This window comes from Astatotilapia calliptera, chromosome 23 (assembly GCF_964374335.1).
Source record: "Astatotilapia calliptera chromosome 23, fAstCal68.1, whole genome shotgun sequence".
In the NCBI taxonomy this organism is placed as follows: Eukaryota; Metazoa; Chordata; class Actinopteri; order Cichliformes; family Cichlidae; genus Astatotilapia; species Astatotilapia calliptera.
In genome coordinates, this window is record NC_137443.1 from 23,876,344 (window position 1) to 23,901,602 (window position 25,259).

General features: G+C 41.0%; 1 protein-coding gene across 11 annotated transcripts in view; it reads left to right on the forward strand.

The window, feature by feature from the left end:
• Nucleotides 1-25,259, forward strand: part of LOC113016073 (nck-associated protein 5) — a 187,367-nt gene that overhangs the window by 149,981 nt on the left and 12,127 nt on the right. For 7 of the 11 annotated variants that reach the window (XM_026158586.2, XM_026158587.2, XM_080297111.1 and 4 more), the window contains 9 exons: nt 3,609-3,713; nt 4,650-4,838; nt 5,169-8,722; nt 9,310-9,415; nt 11,379-11,466; nt 19,174-19,497; nt 22,396-22,517; nt 24,217-24,346; nt 24,471-24,646. In XM_026158586.2, coding sequence (XP_026014371.1) covers nt 3,609-3,713; nt 4,650-4,838; nt 5,169-8,722; nt 9,310-9,415; nt 11,379-11,466; nt 19,174-19,497; nt 22,396-22,517; nt 24,217-24,346; nt 24,471-24,646 — 4,794 coding nt within the window. Of the gene's footprint in view, nt 1-3,608; nt 3,714-4,649; nt 4,839-5,168; nt 8,723-9,309; nt 9,416-11,378; nt 11,467-12,447; nt 12,754-14,783; nt 14,956-19,055; nt 19,498-22,395; nt 22,518-24,216; nt 24,347-24,470; nt 24,647-25,259 lie in introns of those variants that run through there. The other 4 variants (XR_013905111.1, XM_080297118.1, XM_080297116.1 and 1 more) reach the window with 4 other exon arrangements.

The window sequence follows — 25,259 nt, forward strand, 5'->3', positions numbered from 1 at the left end:
CACGGCTTTTCTCTCTTGTGCATGTGTGGGTGTGTTGCAGGACGATGTGTTTTTGACAGCGAGTGCCAATACTGACGTATTTGTTTGGAAGCTATTCTGGGCCGACGTTCATTATCTTGAAATATGACCACTGTCAAAGCAGAAAAAAAGCAACAACAAAAGAACAAAAGCAGGAAGGCTTTTTCCTTCTGTTCAGTATATCTTGAAAAGTTTGGCTCCCAGACTAATGAAGTTACTCCAGACGTTAGCTAATAGTCAATAAAAGGCCATTATTTGCATGATATATTGCAGTCATCCCTGCATTAATGGGACAATTTACATTTTTGACTTTGAATGTCAAAAAGTTCAAGAAGCGTACAGTCGGCCTTGTCAGCTAGCATTTCCTTCACCTATCTTTCCCCCCGTGACCCTGTGACACTATTGACTGAATCGTTGATGAGGATGCTGAGGAGGTGAAATCCAGCACCGTCATGATAAGATCAGAGCCCCCCCGTGACAGCTCAGCCACTCCCATCCTGTGTGGACAGCATCCAGGCCCGGCCGTGTCGCATCAGAGCTTCATACACAGTTATCTCTGTGGACAGAATAAAATAATAACCAAACAATGTTTATTTAGATGGTGCCTTTTACAAGCAAAAACTGCAAAGTGCTTTATAGACAATAATCAAAATTTTAAATAAAAGGAAAAAAAAGATCAACTACAAATACTGCACATTTATTAAAACATGGTTAAGAGCACTGTGAGGGTGAAAAGGTTTAATGTAAAAAAACACAAAAGCAGAAATGGAACGAAGCCGGTTGCTAAAATAGCAACGACTGTTTAGCTTGACGCAGGTCGGTCACTGTGACCTCGGCAGCTCAAACACCGCCTGTTCTTAGTGAGATTATGTTTAACAAAAGATAATTTTAGATAAAAAATGTTACAAGGAAAGTGTGAAGAACTAAAAGATTAACAAAGTAAAATGACAATTACAGAACCTGAACTGTATTTTTTTTCACAAAACAAAATAAACTCAAATCCTGTAGATGTTTTTTCATCTGTCTTAAATTAAAACTGTTTCGATATGGTTTTGATGTTTTCTTGATGAAACATTCGTTGAAAAAGGTTGTCAGCTTTGTTTTTTTAACAAACCATGTGAAAAAGACAGCTTTTTATTTAAAAACCTAAAACTATCACATATCATAATAATAAGATAAGATAAGATAAGATAACCTTTATTAGTCCCACACGTGGGAAATTTGTTTTGTCACAGCAGGAAGTGGACAGTGCAAAAGTTATGAGGCAAAAATTAGAATACAATAAGAATAAATACAGTACACAGCTGTACAGAATAGAATAAAATAATATACTATATACAGTAGAATAAAATAGAATAAAAATATACAATAAGATAAAAATAGAATACGAATGCTATATACAACTGAGTAAAAATACAACGAATAATACTAATTAGGCCGTTTATACTGCACAATAATTAAAACATGCTTAAGAGCAGTACAAGACAAAGTTTAGACACAGAAGCAGAACTGTCACAAACCCGGGTACAGAATTACCCGAGTCCTAGCTGGCACAGGCTGATCACTTTGACCTCAGCAGCTCAATCGCGGTCTGTTCTTGGGAACAGTGGGATTGTGTTTAACAAACAGTTACAAACAATTTTACAGAACCTGAGATGCACTGTATTTTGACAAAACGAAATGAACTCAAATTTTATTTTATCACGTTTAGTCCTGTAGAAGTTTCTAATAATTAGTTTTTCAGCAGTTTGTCGGCTTTTAAAAAGAAAAGTGAAAATTGCATATTTTTTATAAGACAAGAATTTGCACTTAAAATATATTTTTTTTATTTAATCAAAGAAAACCCCTAACTCTCTGATGCATTTTTTTTATATGTTAGGTTTTTTTTGCTCTTTTGCTGTTAATGCCTTAACACACACACATACAGACATATATATATATATATATATATATATATATATATATATATATATATATATATATATATATATATATATATATATATATATATATATATATATATATGCCCAAACTAGTACAACTGCACGATATTACTACTACTACTTTTGCCTTTATTTGCTTTTGAAAGAATGTGATCTCCTAAGCTTTCCAGGGCACAGAACAAACCCTTTATATTTATAAATCTGATGAGTGTTCGGCAAGATCATTTTAAAAGTTAAGTTTTGATCTGTAACAGGCAAAAAAAAGAAATCCTCCCTGTAGCTTAACTGTTTTTGAACTCACTGAAACCTGAACACGTTAGAAAGAACTCTGTGCCAGCATCTAAAGCCGGATGCTTTTATAAATCTTACAAATGGTAAAGAATACGGTCCTTATACAGTCTGTTCAGAGGAAACATGGAAAATGGGCATCGATCTGTTTCCATGGCAAATTACCACCTTGTCGCTGATGGTACAAAAATCAGTCACGCTAACAGCTTATTCACAGGCTTTCTCTAATACAAAAAGCAGCTTTTCTTTTGGATTTTTTTTTTGTCTGAAGTTGGAGTGAAAAATCCACAATGAATGCAACACAGGTTACTTGTTCTAAAGAGACAAAAGAAAGCAGGGAAGTTTTGGTGTCATTAGAAGTCGTGTATTTTTTCTTTTCACAAGTCGATATACACAGTCGGGAAAGAGGTTTATGGAAGTAAATAAAACCATTATTGAAACCATTTTTATTTTAAAACGTTCATGCCATTGAAGGAAAATTTGAGGAGATCATTTTCAAAGCTCAGTTTCCATTTACCGTGGGTGACTTTTGCTTTTATAACACCCAATTTATTTTCTTCAAGGGGTGCGCAGCATGTGAGTCGCCACTTACTTTAATGGTAGAAACTGAATTAAAAAACAAAACAAAAACAAAAGAAAACAAAGCGACCAGTGCGTAGAAGCACATGCATATACTCCCTAAGTGAGCATTAGTTCTACCCTTGGCAGGAAATGCAGCACAAGATCAAGTGTTCTGTTCCTGCAGATTTCTAGTTTAAGTTAATTTGAGCTCAGGGAATCCAGTGTAATTAAGTTCTGGGATTAATATGTGGAAATGTATTTGGTTTTATATCCTTCCCTCTTAAGCATGGGAGTGAAATAACAGAAGAGACTAGCACAAATAAAAAAGGGGGAAAAAATCGAAGCAATCCCAAACTCCCTGATGCAATTATTTCCTATTCACATTATTATTTTTTTTTTTTTCTGGACGATGACATTAATGACTTTGAGAGAGAGAGGGATGAATCGGGGCTCCGTTTGGCACCAGTGGAGGGAATCAGATAGGTAAAAAATATTGCTCCGCCTCAGCCTACTGTGCAGTTGTTTGAGATTTTCAAAAATGAACTCAAATGATTACTTTGTTTAATTGCTTTCTTTAAATATTTGTCATTCGAGGGAGATTTAGACAATACTCAGATCAAAATCCTCACGCCCAGCTGAGATGCTACAAAAAGGAATTTCAGGCTATGCTGTGCGCCGCATAAAGTACTGATAAAGATCTTCATACCAATTATGCTCTTCTGTCATCTCAGATGCTCCTCTTGAGATCCCCCAAAGTCAAAAATTCATCTTTGCGTGTACTTCCCGTTTGACTTTCAGAAACTCCACTCTCGGATCATGGATCTGTCTGCAGCAGATTTGCTCCTGGAGCCAGAGAGAAGCAAGGCTTTCCTACTTTCCAGGAATACAGACTCCCCCTCTAATGTAAGCCTAATGGGAAACATTAAATGTACTTTTTTTCCCCTACCCATATAACTCATCCAAGTGTTGCAGCACAACTATACCCCCGTCTCCCATCAAGAAATCATTCCAAGATATTAAAATACAGATCTAAAATCCAAATCCGTGACCCCTCCTGTGCTCTCAGCAGGAAAAGCCAGCAGTATCACTTGGCACTAAGAGGGATATATCCTTGTCATATTACCAGAAAACCATCGATTGAGACTCGTCTTCAGTAAAAATGACTCCACAGGACACTCTGGAACATTAATCATCTTATATATTATGCATTAAGGCCCGAAAATGAGTTTGCTCCATTTCCTTTGCCCTTTTACCCCTCTGAGGATGCCACCTGATAAACCCTAATGCGTGCCATCAGAGCAGAAAAAGAAAATGAAATAATAATGGCTGAAAAGCGAATTATGAATCATCTTGTAATCAGGATGAGCAAAACCTCTACATATCCTTAAATAAGCCGTGTTAAGTGACACGCACACGAATGTGAGATTAGAGAATTGAAAACTGTGCCATGGATGTATCAGATTCCTCATCTTAAACTCCACTGTCATTGTCAGATTGTCTTCAGGGAAATGCTAATTGGACAAACATCTGCCGCGGTGTGGTGACTGCACACGAAAGATGATTGATATCGGTATTTCTTTAAGTTTGAAAAGTGCAGTACATCGACAATTTAGTCGACTTTTCTGTGATATTTGATTGGGTGTCTCAAGGTTTTCTTCAATACCTTTCATCACAAAATCAACAGCATGATGGCAATTAGATATGCAGCAGTACCCAACACATAAACACTTTTGATGTCTAGTCGGACTAAAGGAAAGCTTATGTAACTCACAAACATTGTTAAGCGGCCATGTAAGTGACTCCATCTTAATGCTATGTCGCCTCTTTTCTGTGTCATAGGAGGTTCAGTTGAATGGAAAGGCAGGTCTCCCTGTGGCCAAATGTCTGAGCCAGCTGAGCCTGACAGTGCCAGCCCCCGTGTACCCACGCAGCAGCTGTAGCAGCAGTGAGCTGTCGCTGTCGAGCGCGTGCAGTGAATTCTCCAGCGGCTCGTACACCTGGAATGATGGACGCTCCTGTGGGAAAATGGTAAACCACCTCGCTCATCAGGCTCATTAGGGGTGCTTTAGTCTTTATTTCGAGACCTTAATTAATCCCACAACCTTCATGCATGAGTTTGCTGATTATGTTTCCAATTGGAGTTTAAAGCTTCTGAGAAAATGTGAGATTTCATATTTAAAGACAGTCCTGCACCATCCTAATTCCAAGCATTTAAAATATGTGGTGGAATAAAAATAGCTTGCACGCAAAAGCCAACATTATGATTTGCTTTTCTCAGTTCTATTGCTTTACGTACTAAAGAATATGTGTTCTTACTACACAGAGACTGACTCTGCCTCCTTTCTCTTTCCCATTTAGTCATCTCTGACGTGGGAGAAGAGGCTGAGTTTGGGTTCGTCAGCCCCTAGTAATATCTGTGCTGCTCAGGAGGAGCACCTCCCCACAAGACGTAAGGAGAGCCACATACTGGAAGGACTGAGAAAGCTCCAAAGGAGGAAACACAGGAGCTCCTCCTGTTCCTCCAAGGTCTCCAAGTCAGGCTACAAAGACTGCATGAACTCCAATGAGGGCATCTACTCACTGGGCATCAAGAGTAGCAGTAAAGGGGTGTCTAGGCCTACCCATGTGGGGAGAACTGCTCAGGGAAAGAAGTTCGCTTATGATTCTGATGATGCAGATGATGAACTAGCACATTCTAGTTGTAGAGATAACATCCCCACCAAGGACAACTGGTTTCACTGTAAGAAGCTCTCACACAGCATCTCAGACAGTTTATGTAGCTGGGAGGGAACGCAAGACAGCGGAGGTGACACTATCTCAAGTCCTGTGGCTACTAAACACCCTTCTGGGTATGACTCAAAGGAGCAGCCTGAAAGACTCATGAGTTTTATTAACAGCCTTCTCCCTGAACGAGGGCGGATATCAGCTTTTACGAGACCATCGAAGCTGCACCTCACCCCTACTGAACCAGAAGTTCCCCGTCTGTCTGATGCGGATGATCTGGAGGAGTTAAAGTCTGAGTCAAGTGACATCCGAATGTCCTTTAGCCAGCCACCAGAGCAAGCCGAGAGGGACTCGAAGAGGTTGTCAAGAGATGCTGCCAAGCTGATTACACAGCAGTGCTTGCGGAGAGACCAGGTTCGTACCCAGTCTGCAGATGGAAGACCCAGGCCTTTCAGCCTGATTAAGGAGCCCAAAGTGGCCAAATGCACCCAATCTGAGGAGAGCGTGTTGGCAATATTTGATGCAGAAGGAGAGCCTATTGAACTTTGTGCAGAGAAACTTGCAGCAGCTGCTGGGACTCAAAAAGACATTCAGGGTAGCAAAGTAGTTCCTGACTACACAGAACTGGTGCCCCAAGAGAGGCCAACAAAGCAGAAACCCTCAAAATCAAGAAACTACAGTGTTCTTGAGTCTCCAGAGAAGCCGTCTGAATATCAGATCAGGACCCACAAGCCAAGGGAGCAAAGCAGTAGCAGGGAGGGAAGTGCAGAGAGGCTATCAATGCAGCTGACTCCACAACGGAAACTTATCAAACCACCAAGCAACCGAGCTAGTAAAGGCCTTTCCATCCCTCCCATGAATGATGCTGCTGGTTCCAAGTACAGTAGTTCAAAGATACCTGGTAGTAATAAACCTTCAGGATCCCCACTGAGATTATCTAAGGGCTCTGCCACTGAACCAAGTAACAGCGGGAACTCAGGACCCCCTGGGCAGGAGAAGTCCCCCTCCTCTCCGACAGTTAAAATGTCCAGATTCATCAAGACACCAGGAACCTGTATTCAAAGCCCAAAAGCGGTGAACTCAAAGCTCCCCAGCAGGGCCGAATGGAATAAGGGCGCCTCATCGAGTTCCCCTCACCTCTCAAGGAGACACCTGGAGTATGCTGACAACGGCGAACAGCCAACCAGAGACAAACACTGTGAAAACAGCAAAAATAAACTCAGGTCCCCCTCTCCTCCCCCTCCCCCGGGCCGCACCACCTCTTTACTGATCAGACCAAATTACGAGGGGTCGCCAACCACTGTGAGGGGTCCACCCCCAAGTTACCACACCTCACTTTTACCAAATATGCAATCAACGCTACCCATCAAGGATAAAGACTGTTTAGACTTGGATGCAGGCTACGGGACTGCACTTGCACCTCAGAAACTGGTTGACAAAACCAGTCAGCACCTTCAAAAGTCCCCTGCCATGACTAAGACACCTGCTAAAGGCGATTCCAAGTGGATGACCACGAAAGACTACCTCCCTTCTGCAAACTCAGGGTGTGCTCGAGAACCTGAAACCGCACCTAAAACCTCGAAGAATGTCCCTCCTCCCTACAGTGCCCTCAGAGGGTCCTCATTTCAGAACTCACCTGCAAGCAAAAAAGGATCTGCTAATAAAAATGTCCATCAGTCAGTGCAGAAGACCTCTATTAGTTTACCTGTTTCACTTCAGGACACACCTCAAGGTCAGGCAGAGCCACAAACTGGCAACGCTTTAGACAGCTCTATTATTATGTCCCCTAACCTAGCAGAAAAAGCCTCAAAGACTCGCATCCCAATGGGCTTTAAGGCATTTTTAAAGTCTCCTCCTTGCCATAAAAATAGTCCCTCTATACCAGGCAAACAAGAGAAAGATCATATCAACTCAGTCTCCAAGGAGACTGTGACTTCAAATGCTTCTGCCCAGTGTGACAACTTGCAGACAGAGTACAATATTGATTCGCCATCCAAGATGTCTGTTACAGAGGGGAAAGGTGAAGTCCAGTGTAGGTTACTGGAAGAAGAATTACAAGCTCTTATGGTGCCAGAGGAAGGGGGTGTTTGTGATAATGGGAAAAGGAGTAGTCAGCTTTTTGGCAGATCCATATCTATTGCTGCCAAACCTCATTTAAAGCCAGCGTTAGGGATGAACGGGGCAAAAGCTCGTAGCCAGAGTTTCAGCACCAACTACATTGAAAAACCAAGCATCAATTCCTTAGATGGGCCGGGAAAAATCAGAACTCAGATCATTACCAACTCAGGGGAAAGGGGGAACTCTCTGTCGAGACAGAGTTCCTTAGAAGCGACCTGTGCTGGGTTAGCAGAGAGCCCTGTTCATTCTCCAAGGACAAGACTTAGCCACTATGGAGGGATGACAGGGTCAAATAGTCACGGCATCCTCCCTGACAGAGCTTTCAAATCGGGTTCTAAAGTTGAGGGGTCACAGGGCACAGGGAAGGGGGAGGCAGTCATGTCACCTTCTCACAAAGTGGTTCGTAGTTTACCCATCAGTGATCGGACTGGTTTAAACATCCGTAAGCCATCGAAGGTTGCCTCTCATCCACAGTTTCATCCTCCGTCCTCTTGTGTCTACGGCTTGGAAAATCCAGTTAGAGAGACAGAAGACAAAGCAGCATTCCCTAATGAGGCAGACTTCAGCAGGGAAGTCAAAACCCAGGCGGACTCCCCAAACAAACACCCAGATATGGAGGAGAAAAAAATCAGCCCAACAGTCACCACTATTGAAGAGAAAGTCATGATGGGAATTGAGGAGAACGTGCAGAAATGTCAAGAACAGGAGAAAGTCGCTGCCACCGAGGCCAAACAGAAGACGGGACCCTCTCTGGCAAACTGGTTCGGCCTCCGTAAGAGCAAACTTCCAGCTCTGAGTATTAAAAAAGCCGACTCTCCCAAGGGAAAAGAGGAGAAGAAAGAGCTGAAGATCGGAGGCAAACAGATGAAGTCTGACAAGAAGAAGGATAAGAAGAAAAATGATAATCAGCAGAAAGAAAGCCAGGAGGTGCAGGGTCTGTCTGAGATGAACAACAAGCTTAGCTCCATTATGGACCACTGCAACAATCAGATGGGTCAGATTGCCAGTCAGATCCAGTGCACGACGGCCTTTATTGGAAAAGACCAGTTCGTGAAAGAGCTTCTTGGCAGGTGAGTTAGCAACACCTTTGTCATTAAGAAAATCAAGTATTATTATCCTAATTGATCGGATGCTGTGCTGATTATTTCCTGTCACCGAGCTTTCTCAGAGATGCCTTTCTACCAAGTGAATCAACGATTCAGAAGCAAAGTAGTAGCTCTATTACATTAAACATGAGCAATCCCTACATTAAGCTTGTGTGTTCAGAGAAACACAAACAGCAGCTGTCTGTTTGAGGTGTGACTCTTCACTAGTGAGCATAAACAGTTTGGGGATCAGACACATAGTCAGCAACACTCAGGATTATTGTGTGTTTAAGCCACAGTCATCTACTCTCTTTGCTCATTTTCCTCTTCAAAAACCCAGCTGACAGATTTCAAACACTTGTGAAGTACCACTTCATGCAGGTTGTTAACCGTGCGATGACATTTCCATGTGTGTATGTGTGCGTGCACACATGTGTTTACCTGCGCGTTCATGAAGCGAAAGAGTGGGTCAACGCAATTTATCAGGAGTCTCGCTTTCTACCTGGTGAGTTGATAAAGGAAGTACTCGGCACACAGACATGAAAAACAGATCAAATCTTATTTCCTGACAGGACCGCTGTGAAGGGCAACTCCGTGGCCACATCGCCGCCTGGGATCGCCACGCCCAAAAAACACAGCGAAACGAAGGGAGATATGGAGATCTGTTCAGATACTGCTGTAAGTAGACAAACATGCACTGCGGACTTTGTTACAGTTTTTGGGGCAAGCTTGTTTGCAGTGCACGCATACGTGCAAAATTCCCATAGGTTTTCACACTTGTACAGTATGAACATGTTCACAAACAGATCCACAACACCTCTGCCTCTTCACCATCACATCCCCTGAAGGCTCAATATTGATTCGCATTGTGTTCTGACTCAGCCTACAATTCATCGCCTACTTTTTTTATTATCAAACCCAATCCTGTGTTGTTGTTGTCTCCACAAAGCTGAAGGTTTTTAAGCTATATCTCACATAGAGGCAGCCATCAGGCTGTGGATGTAGTACAGACTTAAATTAGGCTCCTATCAGCTGTTTGATTTTGTAAATCATATCAGTGCACTTTGTAAGCAAAATGCTAAAATCTTGACCTTGTGGGTTTATTCTTTATTACCTGTCAGTCAAAATGCCAAAATATGACGGAGAGCCTGAGAGCTTGAGAGCGACTGAAAGAAGGGAGACAGCAATAATAAAAGAAACTGAAAGGAGCAGTCTGAACAGGGGGAAAGAATGACAGTCTCACCGCATAATGTAGGAAATTTAATCCAGATGATGTGAAATTTTGATAACATGGAGGAGCCCCTTATCGCAGACACTCAATTTGACAAAAGAGCCATTTAATACCATCCTCCAAGCTTTCCGTCTATCTTCTCCCCACAGAAATACAACAAAAGAGCCACACTTTATGACCTACAAGCTCCTTTTACACCACCCCCAAAACCACATTTTTAAAATAACCTAATTAAAGTATGGCAGAAAGTCTGTGACAATTACCTTACTTCTTTCTGAACAAAACTTTCAACACATTTCACAAAGCCAGAAGCTTGTCCAGTCCTCTGGAAAGTCATATAGTACGTGAATCGGTTTAACCGATCCTTTTCATCCACAATTTTCTTTTGCACATTACCTAAAAGAAAGCCTTTTAAATTGATAAATGTTAACAGCTTATACTAACAAAGCTGCATCTATACGGTCTAATATATCCAGAAGGTATCCTGGGGTATGTGGACAGCTTAGCTCAACTCATCTAAAAGAAAAAAATAATTAATTGATAAGCAATAGAAATGTAACTATAAACATGTATAGGGATTTGGATTGCATAAGTAATAAAAAATTAAGAAAAGGCATGTCAAAATACCTGGATAAATGTTGGCATAAGCAAGAGAAATTTTTTTGCAGGAAAGTCACAGTAGCTCGCTAAAATTAGGGTTAAAAAGGGAGAAATTATGACCTAACAGCGTACCTATCAAATAAAAATTTAGATGAAGAAATGAAAGAGCAATAAAACTTGCACCATCTAGCTAAAACTAGCTTAAACCATTACACAATCTAGCTAGAAATATGAATCATTTTAAATTATTAGCAAATTATTAGCAAAATAAGAATAGATGAACAAACTGTCAGTCATCTAATAGTTGGGATATTTCACTAGTGCTGCAGTTATACTAGTCATACTATACTAAAATTATTCAAAGCACGGGCTTTCACTGTTATTTCAAAGTTGGGGACCACTCCCAGTAAATGTATGCCAATCTGTCTGAGAGTGATTGCAGGCAATCTGAGCTAGACTAGGATTGTTTGGAGAGCGGTTGCTGCAACATCTTGCAATCAGTTGACCAATGTGAAAAAATTCAGGGCAGTTACTGAGCAACCACTGATTTTCTCTGTTCAAGCAAGAAGGTTTCTGTCCTATTTGTACTGTGGTGTGACTGAATTTAATTGCTATGATTGGTTACTAAGCTGAAAGTGTTTCCAGTTTAAAATAATTTTCAAATAAACGTGTTTGAACTTGAAAAGTGGGGATGGTGAGGTGTTCTCAGGTCTATCTGACAAACCTTTAAGGGTGTGTCAGAAAAAAGGTTTAAAATCTCTGCTTTACGTCATAACTTTGTCACTAACATGGAGTTTGTTCGTTTTCTAGACCCTCATAATGACAGAGAAGATCAACCTAAAGGCTGAAAATGTAGAGGGACACATCCCAGACGCAGCTTGTCAAGACCACATGTTAGGTGAGTCTATGAGTTACTTTTCAGCTTTCACTAAAGGCAGTTTAAAAGAACAATATCTTTCCTCTTCTCTGATTTGAGTTGTTACTTTGCCTAAACTTCACGTCTTCTCTTCTCTGGGTTTCATACTCTATCTGCAAGTGTTTATCTCACTGAGTACAGGTTTTCATTTGGCTTAAACCTGTCAAAAATCAACCGGTGCAACAAAGCATTAACACATTTTTACAGTTGCAATTTCCTGATGTGACTGACAACTCAATTCCGTCGCCAACTGATTCCCCTCACTGCCAGACTCACCATTACTGTGGGGAAATAGCAGCGGTTGCAAACGGCACGTTGACAGTCTGTTCAGGTGATTGACGTGCAGCCGGGTGATGTTTCACAATGCCTGAGCAGCTAAAGAAGTGAAAAAATAAATGCATCAAACAATTGTGAGATGAGATGATGACTGTTATTACTGCAGAGCGACAAACTTACATTGTAGATTGTAGCTCGGTGAGGGGAAGGAGGGGGTGTAGGTGCTGTTTACTGGATGTGGAGTGCACCGTGTTCATTACTCGGCTGTCACTCACCGGGTTATTGACAAATTGTTTCACAGATTCATCTCAAAGTACATAATGGCATGCTTCTTGAAATGTAGCTCTATTGCAGGTGTGAATTTAGATTTGCTGATAGCAGGGTAGCGATTTTGTTTTTTCTCTTAGTTTTATTAAAATAAATTAGATGGGTTATAACCCCAGCCAGTTTGTTTCGGAGGGAAAAGAGGGGTGTGCAGATAAGTCAGAATCATTATTTTATTTGTTCCTTCATTGCCTGATTTTATCTACTGTTCTGATTTTATCTGTTTTGATTTTATATACTGTTTTGTTTGTTTGTTTGTTTGTTTGTTTGTTTGTTTGTTTGTTTGTTTGTTTGTTTGTTTGTTTGTTTGTTTGTTTGTTTGTTTGTTTGTTTGTTTGTTTGTTTGTTTGTTTGTTTGTTAAGTGGGTTTAGAGCTCTGGGTAGCTCCCCAACTGGGTCTAGACTGGGTCTAGAGAGTATTTTAAATTCAGGGAATTTAAAATAGAAAGTAGCTCGTCCACAGAAGGACTGGTAGCTCCCCTTACGATAAGGGTTCAGATCGCGCGAACAGGTGTGAAATGTGTGTGTTTAATTAGTTTGTTTGTTTGCTTGTTTTAATCAATTTTAAATCATGCTTTTTATTTGTTTTTGTTTCTAATGTCTCTGTAAAGCACTTTGAATCACCTTGTTGTTGAATTGTGCTATACAAATAAATTTGCCTTGCCTTGCCTTGCCTTGCCAAAACTTGGGAGAACACTAAAACTGTAAATAAAATAGCTTATTCTGATGGCAAATGGTTAGGATGGCTGTACTATCAAACCATTTCGTGCTTTATATGTGCTATAACTGTAAGAGAGAAGAAATCGAAAATAATAAAAGATGTAAGTGAAGTAAAGGTAAGAACAGTATCGCAAATAAAACTTCAAATAAAATAAATAGTATATTCTAAAATCTCAGAAACGCTACAGGGAGCTGAAAACCACTAAAAATGTGTCCTTCTTAGAAGCCGAGTTGGAGCTGCCACTTAGAGCAGCTGTCTGAGGATGCAAAAGACCCGAGGGCCAACCTGTACATGCATGTTAAAAATAGAATTGCAGGACAGCGTGTACTGCATGTAAAAAGAGGTCATTTAAGGTGATGAAATTCCTGACTCTGTGATTCCTTTTAGACAGGGAAAAGCCCTATGGGTACTTTTTTCAAGCATGTAACTTTAGAATTTTTGTGTCATTTTCAGCTGTGATAGGTAGGAGTTTTCAGAGAATGAAAACCTCCAAAAACCAACTAGCCACCAGACACAGCTGGTGAACATACACTGACCGGACACTTTATTAGCTACCCACTGCTAGTAAAAGTATTGGACCCTCTTCTTCAAAACTGTTTCAATTTTTCATGGCACAGATTCAACGAGGTGCAACATTCCTCAGACTTTTCTGCCCATATTGACATGATAGCGTCACATAGTTTCTGCAGATTTGTCAGCTTGCACATCCATGTGAATGGGCTTTTAGTTGCTTAAGCTCTGGCGACTGTGGTAATCTTTTGAGTACAGTGAACTTTTTGTCATGTTCAAGAAACCAGTTTTATTTGAGTTTTGCAACAAGGCACCAACGACAACTATGCCATGTTTAAAGACACACCTTACTTTACCATTGTGATGCTCCTGAAAGAATAAGAATCTTTGATTGCTGCTGCTAGCACAGACAGCTTAAATAAACAAGCCACAATGTACCGGCTGTACACTGAACAAAATGTTTTTGTTACATTATTACAGTGTGCACACCCCAGTGGCCTAATGGATAAGGCACTAGTTTCCTATGCTAGGGATTTTGGGATTGTGGGTTAAAGTCTCATCTGGGGTGAGTTCCAGCAGTGGACTTTTATGAAAGTTGGCTCGCCAACGACTGCTCAGAGTCGTGGTTTTGTAAATTCTAGTATTAGGTTAGACCCCCTTTTGCCTTCTGATCAGTCTTAATTCTTCATGGCATAGATTCAACAAGTTGAGATTATCTGAATTTTGTGAGACAGTGTGTTATCCTACAGTCATCAGAAGATAGGTGCACTGTGGTTTTAAAAGGATGGACACGTTCAAGCTCAGTTGGTACTTAGAGCCCAAAGTTTTCCATTTTGTTTACACCAAATTCTGAATGGCGTGGCAGAAATCGAGACTGATCAGACAACAAAACATCCAATAATCTGTTGTCTTGTTTTGGTGAGCCTGTGTGAATTGTAGTCCCAGTTTCCTGCTCTTAGCTGACAGGAGCAGCACCCACCGTTAGGGATGGGTATCGAAAACCGGTTCTTGTTGAGAACCGGTTCCCACTGTTTCAATTCCTTGGAATTCTTTGCCATTTTTGCAAACGATTCCCTTATCGATTCCAGTCGCCCTGAATGACATCACCACGTTGCGGAGCGTCATTTACCTGGCAGGAAACATGGCGGCTCAAACGCTCAAAAGTTTGGTTATACTTTACGAGAACGGATTACAACAGGGCAACTTGCAATACTTGCAAAGTAGATATTTCATTTAAGGGAGGAAACACTGCGAATATGCAAAAGCATTTGCTCACAAAACACACGATGACCTTAAATGAATGTCGTGTTTTTAATTCCGCTCCGGACTCGTGAATCTCAACCCAGCAGCAGCGGTAACGTTTCCACGTCCTCTCCCGTTAATGCGGCAGGTAAATAATCAACTAACAGTGCATATTATGTTAGTGCGATCTGCCTTATTACAAAACCTGCCATTACTGTGCATTTAGGTGACCATGATGAGAGAGACAGACAGAGTCTGGCTCAGATGCTGGCAGTTCTCGCTGCAGTCTACTGGTAGCGTCTCCTTTCAGGCCAGGATAGACGAATGTCACCGAGCAGTGACTAAGTTTGTGGTAAAAGGCTTGCACCCATGTACCACAGCAGATGCCCTGATTTTTGGTAAGTGAATGTGTTTAATTGTAGGCAGGGACATTACTGGATATTCTTGTGTAATTGCTACAGAATAATTTATGTTATACTTTGTTATTGCTACAGGAGAATATTTATTTTATTATTTTACATTTACAATTTTTTTCCTGGGGACCCTGTGACACCCCATTGAAGAGCCATAGGCTGCATCTCTTAAGATCTCACTGTTGGGTTTGTAAGGCCATGTTACTCCTAAATTTCTATCTTGTTCAAAGAGAAGATATAAAACAAAGTTCTAAGCTAATCGACTTTAGTGTTCTCCTTTTTTTTAAAAAAAAGAATCGATAAGAGAATCGAATCGTTAAACAGAATCGAAAATGGAATCGTGAAAATCTTATCAATACCCAATCCCTACCCACCGTGGTCTTCTGCTGCTGTTGAGATGCTCTTCTGCATACCTTGGTCATAATGATTGGTTATTGTACTTCCTGTTGCTTTCCTATTAGCTGAATGTAGTCTGGCTATTCTCCTCTAACCTCTGGCATCAACATGCTGTTTTTACCCAGAGAACTACCAAACACTGGATATTTTCTAATTTTTCAGACCATTCCCTGTAAACTCTAGAAACATCTATGTTTTTGAAATACTCAGACCAACAACCATGCCACATTCAAAGTCACTTAACTCGACTTTCTTCCTTATTCTGATGCTCAGTTTGAACTTTAGCAGGTCGTCTTGATCATGTCTACATATCTAAATGCACTGAGTTGTTGCGTTACTTATTAGATTAGATATTTGCATTAATTAGCAATTGAACAGGTGTACCTAACAAAGTGGCCAGGGACTGTAGTTAAGAACTTAGGTGCTAAAGAGTCAGAAAGTTCCTCCAGGAGTTGGTGGAGATCAAAACGGAGCAAAAACAAAACTGAATATTCAAAGGTTTACTAACAATAGCAATAAAGTCTTAGTCTCCAAACGTAATATATTTTAACTAGATGGAAAAGCTGGCCATTGTTCTCTGGGGTTGCATCTTAATTAGTCCTGTTTGTATGCAAAACATGCATGCTGGTGACAGTGAAAAATCTATACATCTGCCAGTTCTCACAATTAAAATAAATGTGTTTGTTAAGGCTGAGTGCAGATGGAAATAATCTCCACAGAAGCACAGAGTTGGCAGATTGAGCTGCGAAGCTACTAATCAATCACAAAATACTTTTGGCTTGAGCCACTAATATTGGGTCTGAGCCATGTCACCAAAAATAAAAATGTTAATTGTCTCTGTATTCTGGTTAACAGGCTGCCTTCTTTACATTCTGCCAACTAAGCGCTTCCCGACAGCCTGAATTAAATATTTAATAAAGGTTCAGCTGTGGCTGCTCGTTGCTTTTCAGCACTGCTATAATGTCACGTCCCTCCAAAGTGCAGCATTCACAGGCTTTAATGCCAGGTAAACACATCAATCATAAAAATAGTTTACATCCAGCCAGTTTATGATGCAAGCAGCTCGAGTTATGAATGTGGGCTTGGAGGTTCACACTGGTCAGTTATTGTACTGTGCATTAGAAGAATTTCCCTCAAGGCAGGTATTTTTTTCCTCATAAAGGGACAATAAATAACGTTTTGACTGACCCGGAGCTCAAAATGACTCTAATACGTCTGCAGAGGTTTGATGGCACTGTTGATCAATACTAATAATTCAGCTATTACTTCACCAGGTGCTGATGTGTGTGGTGTTCAAAACTTACTTTGTAGACTTTTGTTTTTAGAAAATGGCGCTGCCTTTTTAAAACATTTTTAACAAGCACGAAAGTACAAAATAACAGAAAAAGACTGTATTCTTCAGCCAAAGAGGAATAATTTCAACTGGATGTTTGCTCCAGCAACAAAAGAGATAGTACACTCTGTTGTATTAATCCAGCCTTACAATTTCTGTTGTGTTTTTCTTCCTCGAATAAACCCATTTCCACGCAGAGGAGGTATCAATAAGGCAACTCTCTCTGCTCAAACCCTGGAGGTTGTATACAGAAGTGATAGGGAGCTCATGAAAAACTAGATTATGTCCAGTCGTTGTTCCCTCTGGGTAGAATTACTGTGGACCTTGTTATAGTTTGGTTATAGAGGGCATTTTGAACTGCCAGGCTTGGCATTCAATTACACAGCCGTGTAATCTATGGCTCTCTCCGCCTTTCGCTCTCATATACAAGTAAACATCCATGTGCATACGGAGGCTATGACATGCACTGAGATCAGCATTTCTGTTTATTCCAGTACATGTAAGTGTCCTCGAGGGCCTGATAGCAGATACATTTGCAACTAACAGGCCATCTGTGCAATGAACATGGTGTATCTGTACATCCAAACACTTATATAAGGACTCGTTTTCACAGTATGTTGCGAAATCTGCTGAAAGTTGGCGACATGCACCGATTTTTCTTCTCAAAAACTCGCTCAAATATTCCCCTACTTTGTGCATCTATTGGCAATGCTTTTAAATTTAGATAATGTACATTTAAGTAATGTACTTGGCATCCTTGCTAGAAAAACGTCCAAAGAGAAAATGGATAGATGGTATGAGCTTCACATCTAAGTGTAAATATTGTTTTCTGTTTTTCTTTCTAGCGGTAAACTAATTCTGAAGTATGCCCGATTAAGTACTTGCAAATTCTTTTTAAAGCTCACTGTGAAGCACAACAGCGTTGAAAGAAACCCTTTAAGCTTTAGTAACACTGAGAAGCAGAATCTGTAAATATCTACGCATTTCTGAGAGACTGAAGAAAAGAAAGCCTTCAGGTTCGCTTTAAGAGTTTTTAACAACCAATACTTGGAGATGCAGAACTGAAAAAGTCTTGAACTTCCACTGTTTTTTACTTCAGACAACTTTTTAGGAGGTTTACACTCCAGTATCTCCGATCATACTTCTCATCTTTCTTGTGTCCAAGGAACCAGACTTGAGCAATAGTTCTCCAGACTTTCTGAAGGTCTTTCAAAGTGTTTCTTTAGACATTGGCTTCTTTTTCACTCACTGTCAGTCCAGAACGTGTTCCCAACCATTTTAAAAGGAATGGCTTTGTCTGTTAAGCCACTTAACTCTGACCTATAAGTTATTCAAGCATAAAAAGACTCCTAACTCAATGGATGAACCAGTTTTGTTTTTGTATGTAACAGCCACCTTAGTGAAGAGCCTATTTTACTTTTTTAACTTTGTTATTAGCAGCCTGTCACAAAAACACTTTTTTTTCCCAATTTCTTAAGTACAATCTATGAAAAATACCAAAGATAACTGTACTAGTATGGTATTTTTGCACCAGGTGATTCCCAAAGAGATATTAAGTAAAAACTTGGTCATACCAAATTCCGACTTTCAAGCTCGTTGGAATTCTACACATTTTGGTTTTGCTTTATATGCTGTATTTACATGTATGTTTACACATGCTTCATTAAATCACTATTTCCCATTTTCCTTGCAAAATAGAAAGAAGTGGGGGTGGCTCAAGGCTTTTCCCAGTGCTGTAAATTAATCTGAATCTTTTTGACCCAAGAATTACTTTGACGTACTTTTATCTCATTATGTAAAACTCTGGCAATGTTTAATATGAGCGTCCACCATTGGAACAGTATACACAGCTGAAAACAAGAAAAAGAATAACAGGTCCCTGGTAAGAAAGCTAATTAATCCTCAGTGGTTTTCAGTGTAACTCAGCAAAAAGTTGCAAACCACTAATAATTAGCCGATGTAACTGTTGGCCATTACCGTTCACAGTTACAAGGGCCTGTGCTGTGCTGAATGGCCATCCATCTGTTCCAGCCTGAGTCAAGGCTCTGCAAACTGTGGTTTCTAAACGACATCCATCTGTTCCTACTCGCTGTCACATCGCCTGATTACAACCCAGCGTGCACTCTGATGAATCCAAGGAGCATGTCCTCGGGTTGCAGCTCAATCGTGTATTTAGTTCAGAATTGCTGGCAGCAGGTGTTTCTTGTGTACTGTGTATATGAGAGCTGTGTGCCTCTCACCATAGTGATAACTACAAATGGGCACCAGAAAGGAGCTTCCAAAAAGTACTGTGTCAGTTTAAAATGTTTTGTTTTCTCTCTTTTTCCATTTACATTGTGTTTTGAACCTGCTACAGATTCCTTGTTTAAACACAACCCTTTCCGCTGCATGTAAATCCAGGTCCTCCTTTTCTTTTCCTGTGTCGTTGTCTCCTGCTTCTCCCAGACGTCACACTCCTCTCCCTGTCACTTTAGGCTTCGGCTGTCAGATGAGAACCCTGGACAGTGGCATTGGCACCTTCCCTCTCCCCGATTCTGTCACCCGGGCCAGCGGTCGCCACATCCCTAAATCTGAATCCAGCCCCGAGGGGGTGACCGGTGGCTCCTCTGAGCTCGATCAGGAGCCTCCCTCTTCTCACCCTGACCCCTCACAACCTGATGTGAAAGTGCCTTCCCTTTCAAAGCCCCACCCGCATGTCTCTATGAGCATGGGTCACTCCCTGTCTGACCCCACTGTGACCTGCAGCAACAACAACGCCCAGGACACCCAGAGCCGCCTGCCCAAATTAGCATCCTCAGGTAAGACAGGAATATTAACTGTAAACAAATGCCTCACAACATAGCCTTCTTTTTCCTGTTTGTAGACCCTTTATAGTATTGACCGGTCATTTTAAGTGGAATGGCAACCCATTGAGTCGAGTCCCCTATGGCATCGCAGACAAGTTGTACTCATTGGTGTAGAGTGAATCAGATTGACTGCAACATGATGGGAGTTTCATAGATTAGAAGCAGTTACTTACAAACCTTTGCTGAGAGCGATTGCAGTCAGCCAGAGCTGGTCTCTGATCGTTTGGAGACAGGTTGCCTTCCAATAAGCAACCTGTTTAATTGTCTTGTGATTGAAACTGTTTCCTTAGGAGTTGAAGGCACTGCACGATCAACCTCTGGGGAACCAGTTGGTTGCTGCTAACTACTTGCATTCGGTCACCAAATGCAAAAGAAAAAAATCAATGCAAACACTGGGCACCCACCAATTTTTCCTAAATGGAATGAGGTTGTAGTCCTGAATGGAAATCTGTGGACGATTTTTTTGAAACAGCAGAGATGGCGATTGCCCAAAGAGGCCAACTGTTTGCTTTGAAACAGTCAAAGTGGAGAATACACCCAGCTACTCGTGTTGTTACACTGACATGAGTGCATCGGTATTGGATTAAACACCTAACCAAAATATCAGCCAAAGAATATGGCTGGCTAGTTTGTGAATCTCTTGGATGAATATTTGATTCCTAGTCAATCTGCCTTTCAGGCCAAATGAACAAATCCACTACAATGACAGCAGTTTCATTTCTGAAGAGTTTCCTTCAATGTTACAAGTGATGGTTGATGTGTTTCTGCAGTATATCTACCTGCAGTAACCCTAGCTTGTGCATTCGCTTGTATAAGCATTACATTTACAACTTGCAGTGCTTCTTAAATCAAAGCAAAGGTGCCAGCCTCATTTATATCTTACAGATAATAGATGTCTGGCTTTATTAATCTAATATATCACTGATACTCATTAGTGCTTTGTACTGTTAGTTTTTTACAACACTTTTTTTCTTTAAATTAACTTGAAGGTCATCAGAGCTGCCAGGATGTGGCACCACAATAGAAAGAACAGTGCTTTTCATTGTGCTTTTCAGGCTATTCATGTTTTCCATCGAGGTCACAGTGGAAATAAATTTAAATCCATGCCTGTAAACGTTACCATTATCATGTTTGATGGACAAAAAGCCTAGGCTCGAAAGCCTCAGACAGCTTATTTACCTTTCAGGAAGTTAAGTGAAGTATTGAATGTCACTGTACTTTATGTTAATGCATTTTCCTCCTGACTGCTCAAGGGCTCCCGAGGAGCAGACAAGAGGAAGCCGTTTGGTTTATTAAACTCTGATTAAAAGAAGAACCTTGTTTGTTCAGCTAATTCAGAGACTAATGCATCAACACTGACATCTGATACTCAGTTGAGATAGTAGAAAGCCATACACTCCCACTCCCCGAGGAAAACCAACAAATGCAATTAGATAGGCACGTCACCGCAGCCATAGATCATAAAGCACCTTCTGCCTCGGCGTCGGCCATGATGCACGGCAGAACTGCGGAGGGTAGCATGCAATCAGATGGCTAATTAAAGCTACAATAACATGCAGGGATGAGCGCTCACACCCGGAGATTTATGCTTACAAGACATTAGGCGGCATCTCGTTCACCCCAGTGCTGCGGTGTCACTGCAGAGGCAGGAATCTGAGGCAAAACTACAAACATAAAGTGGCTCCTGTTGAGTCTTCCCTGTGAAACAAGTTGATTATGAAAGCCTTAACAGCAAGCTGTGCGTCTTTATCACAGGTTTTACCTCTTTGTCCTTTCCTTCATCATTATAAAAAATTCAAAAAAAGCAAAGGATACCTGAACAGACAGAACGTCTGTCACATTGTTTGTTTCGTAATGGGTGAGAGGAAGAAGGGGAAAGGACTTTTATGATCTCCATGCAGATTTCTCAGATGGAGACAGAACACGAGCCAAAAGCAGCCCGTTATTGTAATGCAGCTGAAAGAGAGGTTTCTGAATGCGAGACAATTAAACTGGCGTCTGACAGCACTGGGTAGAGTGATAATAAGACGGCCCGACGTCATTTGGGGACGACAGCTGAAAGCTGTTCTGTTGGCTGCCAGGAGTTGTGGATGGAGCAGTCACAGGGTGGACGCTGTTAATGTTTCATTCAGATATGCGAATGGGAAATGGGTTTGTAGCCAGCTGGATAGGTTTCGACTGAATGGATGTACAAGATGTACTCATCCCGTGTTTCATCAGCCTGTCAGCTCAAGGAGAAATTACCACGAGAATTACAGTGGTCTTTCCCTGCTCCACTCCCACGTCTATCTGCCCTACGTCCAAATATGTTGCAGTTTGTAGTTTATAAGTAAAAGTCCTTTTCGATTGTCGCTCTGAAGTATTTGACTGTTCCTCAAATGACTGTCGTGGTAGACTTCTGACTTGCTAGCTTTACAGCTGTTTCTCCTGTTTGTGCGGTAGCATTTAGCTGGCTAACAAACCATTCCGCTTCTGTTTTGTCGCTGAACAGCCTCTAGTTGAATTATTACCACTTTTTGGCAGCAGTGACACATTACACACTATCAGGCACATCGATTAGCACAGCAAATATATCAATTTTAAGAGAAAAAGTAGTTGCATAACCTATTTGATCACTTATAATTTAATGATTTTTCAAATACTCAAAAATCCTGCGTGTATCTAGTTGCCAGTGGATATTCCACGCTCTGTTTGCACAGGTAATCCACTTGGTCATATGTTAGTTCAGATCTTCTTGTAAAATTCAGTGGTCAGTGTTCGCCACATCACCTTCATCACCTTCATCACCGTCTTATCATGTTTGTTATAAACCTCCTGCTTCATTTCTCTTTTATATCCCCCGATTTCTAGACGCAATCCAGACAAAGAGGTTGAGTTTTTGTGCCCCACGCAGCAACATCTCAGGTTCCACTGAGGACAAAGAGACAGAAGCAGAGAGGAAGATGAAATCCAAGGACCATGATATGCTGGGCGTAAGTCGTTTACATTACACTTAGTCTAAGTTGACATATTTGTGGTTCTTAAAGGGACTCGAGAGATACCCAGACACTGTCTCAAACTTTACACAGTTTCAAAGATGAAATTCTTTCATTAGCTGCAGAGTTGAAAATGGTCATTGCTTGTTTTTGAGGAATGAGGTAATAAAGTGGTGGCCACACACTAGCATTTTTCCCACTAATGTCACCAGGGAGGCTGTATACTTACCAACTGTTGAGGGTAACGTGTTGTGAAGGAGCTTCTTAGAAATATCTGTTTTTGTTGCAGTTAATTGCTTTTGAATTAAGCAGTTACAGTTTTTTAATGCGTTTCTTTAGCGCTGCTAAGCTAGTGAGATGGCAGAAAAGACAGCCTTTTCTTCATGGAAGTATTCACTTTATTTTGAATATATAGTTGAAAGGAGACAATAACTGCATCACAGTGAAATGCAGTGTGTGTGTGTTGAGAAAAATAATGATGGCCGTGCTGCAGCTACAGAGCATCAGTGCCTAGCTTTTAGGTCAGCTGAAACTGTCACTCCAAGGGGGATTAATTAGCTTGTTGCTGATTATGTGGTAGAGGAGAATACATTCAGATGTAGAAGTCCGGTAGGATATACTCCAATCTGACAACATAACCAACATGCACAAGCTAATTATTACCTTTATTTAACCAGTCCCATTGAGATCAAAGAAATCTGGCCAATATCTACAGCATGATGTGCAGTGTACAGATACTCACACAATCACTTCACTGGTTAAAGTGTGTTTAGAATCAGATGTTTCTGCAGTTAGTCCATGTCCAAGGTGCACAGGAAGAAAATTAAAAGAAAAAGAATAACCCAAAAGTACTGTAGACTTTGCTCTCCTCAGCAGGTAAGATCACACAGGCCCAGAGACTGGTCTGCAACCTCGTGGCAACCTCCAGTCATGAGTGAAAAATGCGTATTCTCCTCACTTACATTTCAGAAGGCTTTTTATTTGACAGTTAATAGTCTCTGTTTCTGGTTTGTGTCACACTTTTCACAGTTTCACTACCATTTAGCAAGTAGTTGAGAAGTGCTTGCAGACTAGTTGGCAACTGTTGCAACCACTAGAGACCAAAGCAATTAAAAGGAGGTTACTCCCCAAGCACAGTAAACCTCTTTGCAACTAGTTTCACCTAGAAAGCAACTTCCAGCAGCCAATTGCCAACAAAGTTATTCTTGGTTGCCAGGGGGGTTGTTGACCAAACTCTAGACCTGTGTGACTGAGGTCTTATAGACCTGGGATTCAAATGGTGCTTTTCTAGGCTTACTGACCGCTCCGCTCCATTTATAGGGTTAGTATAGTTGCTAAGGGGACACTTTGACACTTTGGGATTGGGATCTATGGCTCCCAGCCGGTCTCCAGGCCTTTGTGACTCTGTAACATTACCGACTGTTTTATAATGTTGCAAATAACTTTTAAAAGTAAACTTTCTCAAAACTGTAGGTATCTACATATGAATAACTAAATTTGCTACTGAACTAAAAAAGAGAGAAGCTTAAACACCACTTTGCTTTGCAAAAAGTTAACTTAGTCATGAGGGCTATATTTAAAGTTTTTTCCTGGTATCTTCTCTGTGCAAAAACCAGACTGCATAATAGCGCTCGTATGGCTTTGAAGGCGCGTTATGTCTCTGTTTTAAAATGACTTTTTTGTTGTCCATGAATAGGAAAGAGCCTTGCGAGTGTGCACGTACTCAGGCAGCAGCAGCGACACTGAGACTGAACCCGAGGGGACGGGAAGCACTTTGGGCTCGCCGCAAAAGACCCTGATCAACAGAGCTAAGAGGAATGACTCAGGTGTGGTTGAAAGTTGTAGTCGCTGAATCTTTCATGAAGCTTCCTCAGTCTTTATCTTTTGTAGAAGTTGGATCAAGTTTAACAAAAAATGCCTTTTTTGTGAATCTGTTTCCTGTGTTTCTAGTCGAGCAGAATGAGGACACCCTGAAGAGAAGAAGTGTGGAAAAATCCTTGTCAATCATGGACTACTACCAACACGACATGTTCTCGCACCTGGAGAAGGACAGCAGGAAGATTTCGCAGTACAACCTGCTGCACAAGGAGTCGGCCCTTGATGGAAAAGCTGGAGACAGGCTCAGTGTGAGTATTCAAACTCCTCATTGTTTCCCCGCTAATCAGATTCGCTCATTAACAGCTGTTTTACAGGCTTGCTGCCGATTCCCATCAAGCATTTTATTCGTGTTAAACTTTCCTGTCAAGGAAGCCGTCCAGTAGGTCACTTTCTAAGTGTTTCAATTTAGCGGGTGAATGTTCTGTATATTAATAGTTATTATTGATTGGTAGGCCTCAGAATACCATTAGAAAGAGAAAATGCACTACGCCCTGTGTTTGTTGTTCTAGGATAAATCAATTGGCTCTTAGCGTAGCCCAAAAAGAGGCACTTTAAAGTGTTAAAAGCCATGCAGCTCCCAGATGTATGCTTCTTTATGCAGCATAAAGAGGATGAGTATTGAGTCAGAAAAACGGCGCCTGACCTCAATGAAAGTCTTCCCAGGATGGAAGATGCATAATTTCGCTTTCCTTGCAGCGGAGGCAGAGGGAGGAAGAATAAATTGGACCGTTAGGATTCTCGTATGTCGCAAACTTCGGCAAGGAGACTCCTCAGATGGTCAGACTCCCAAAGCACAAGAGCTCTTTCAAAGTCACTAAAAATCCAAGGTTTTTTCTTTTTTCTTCCCGATAGAGTTGTTTG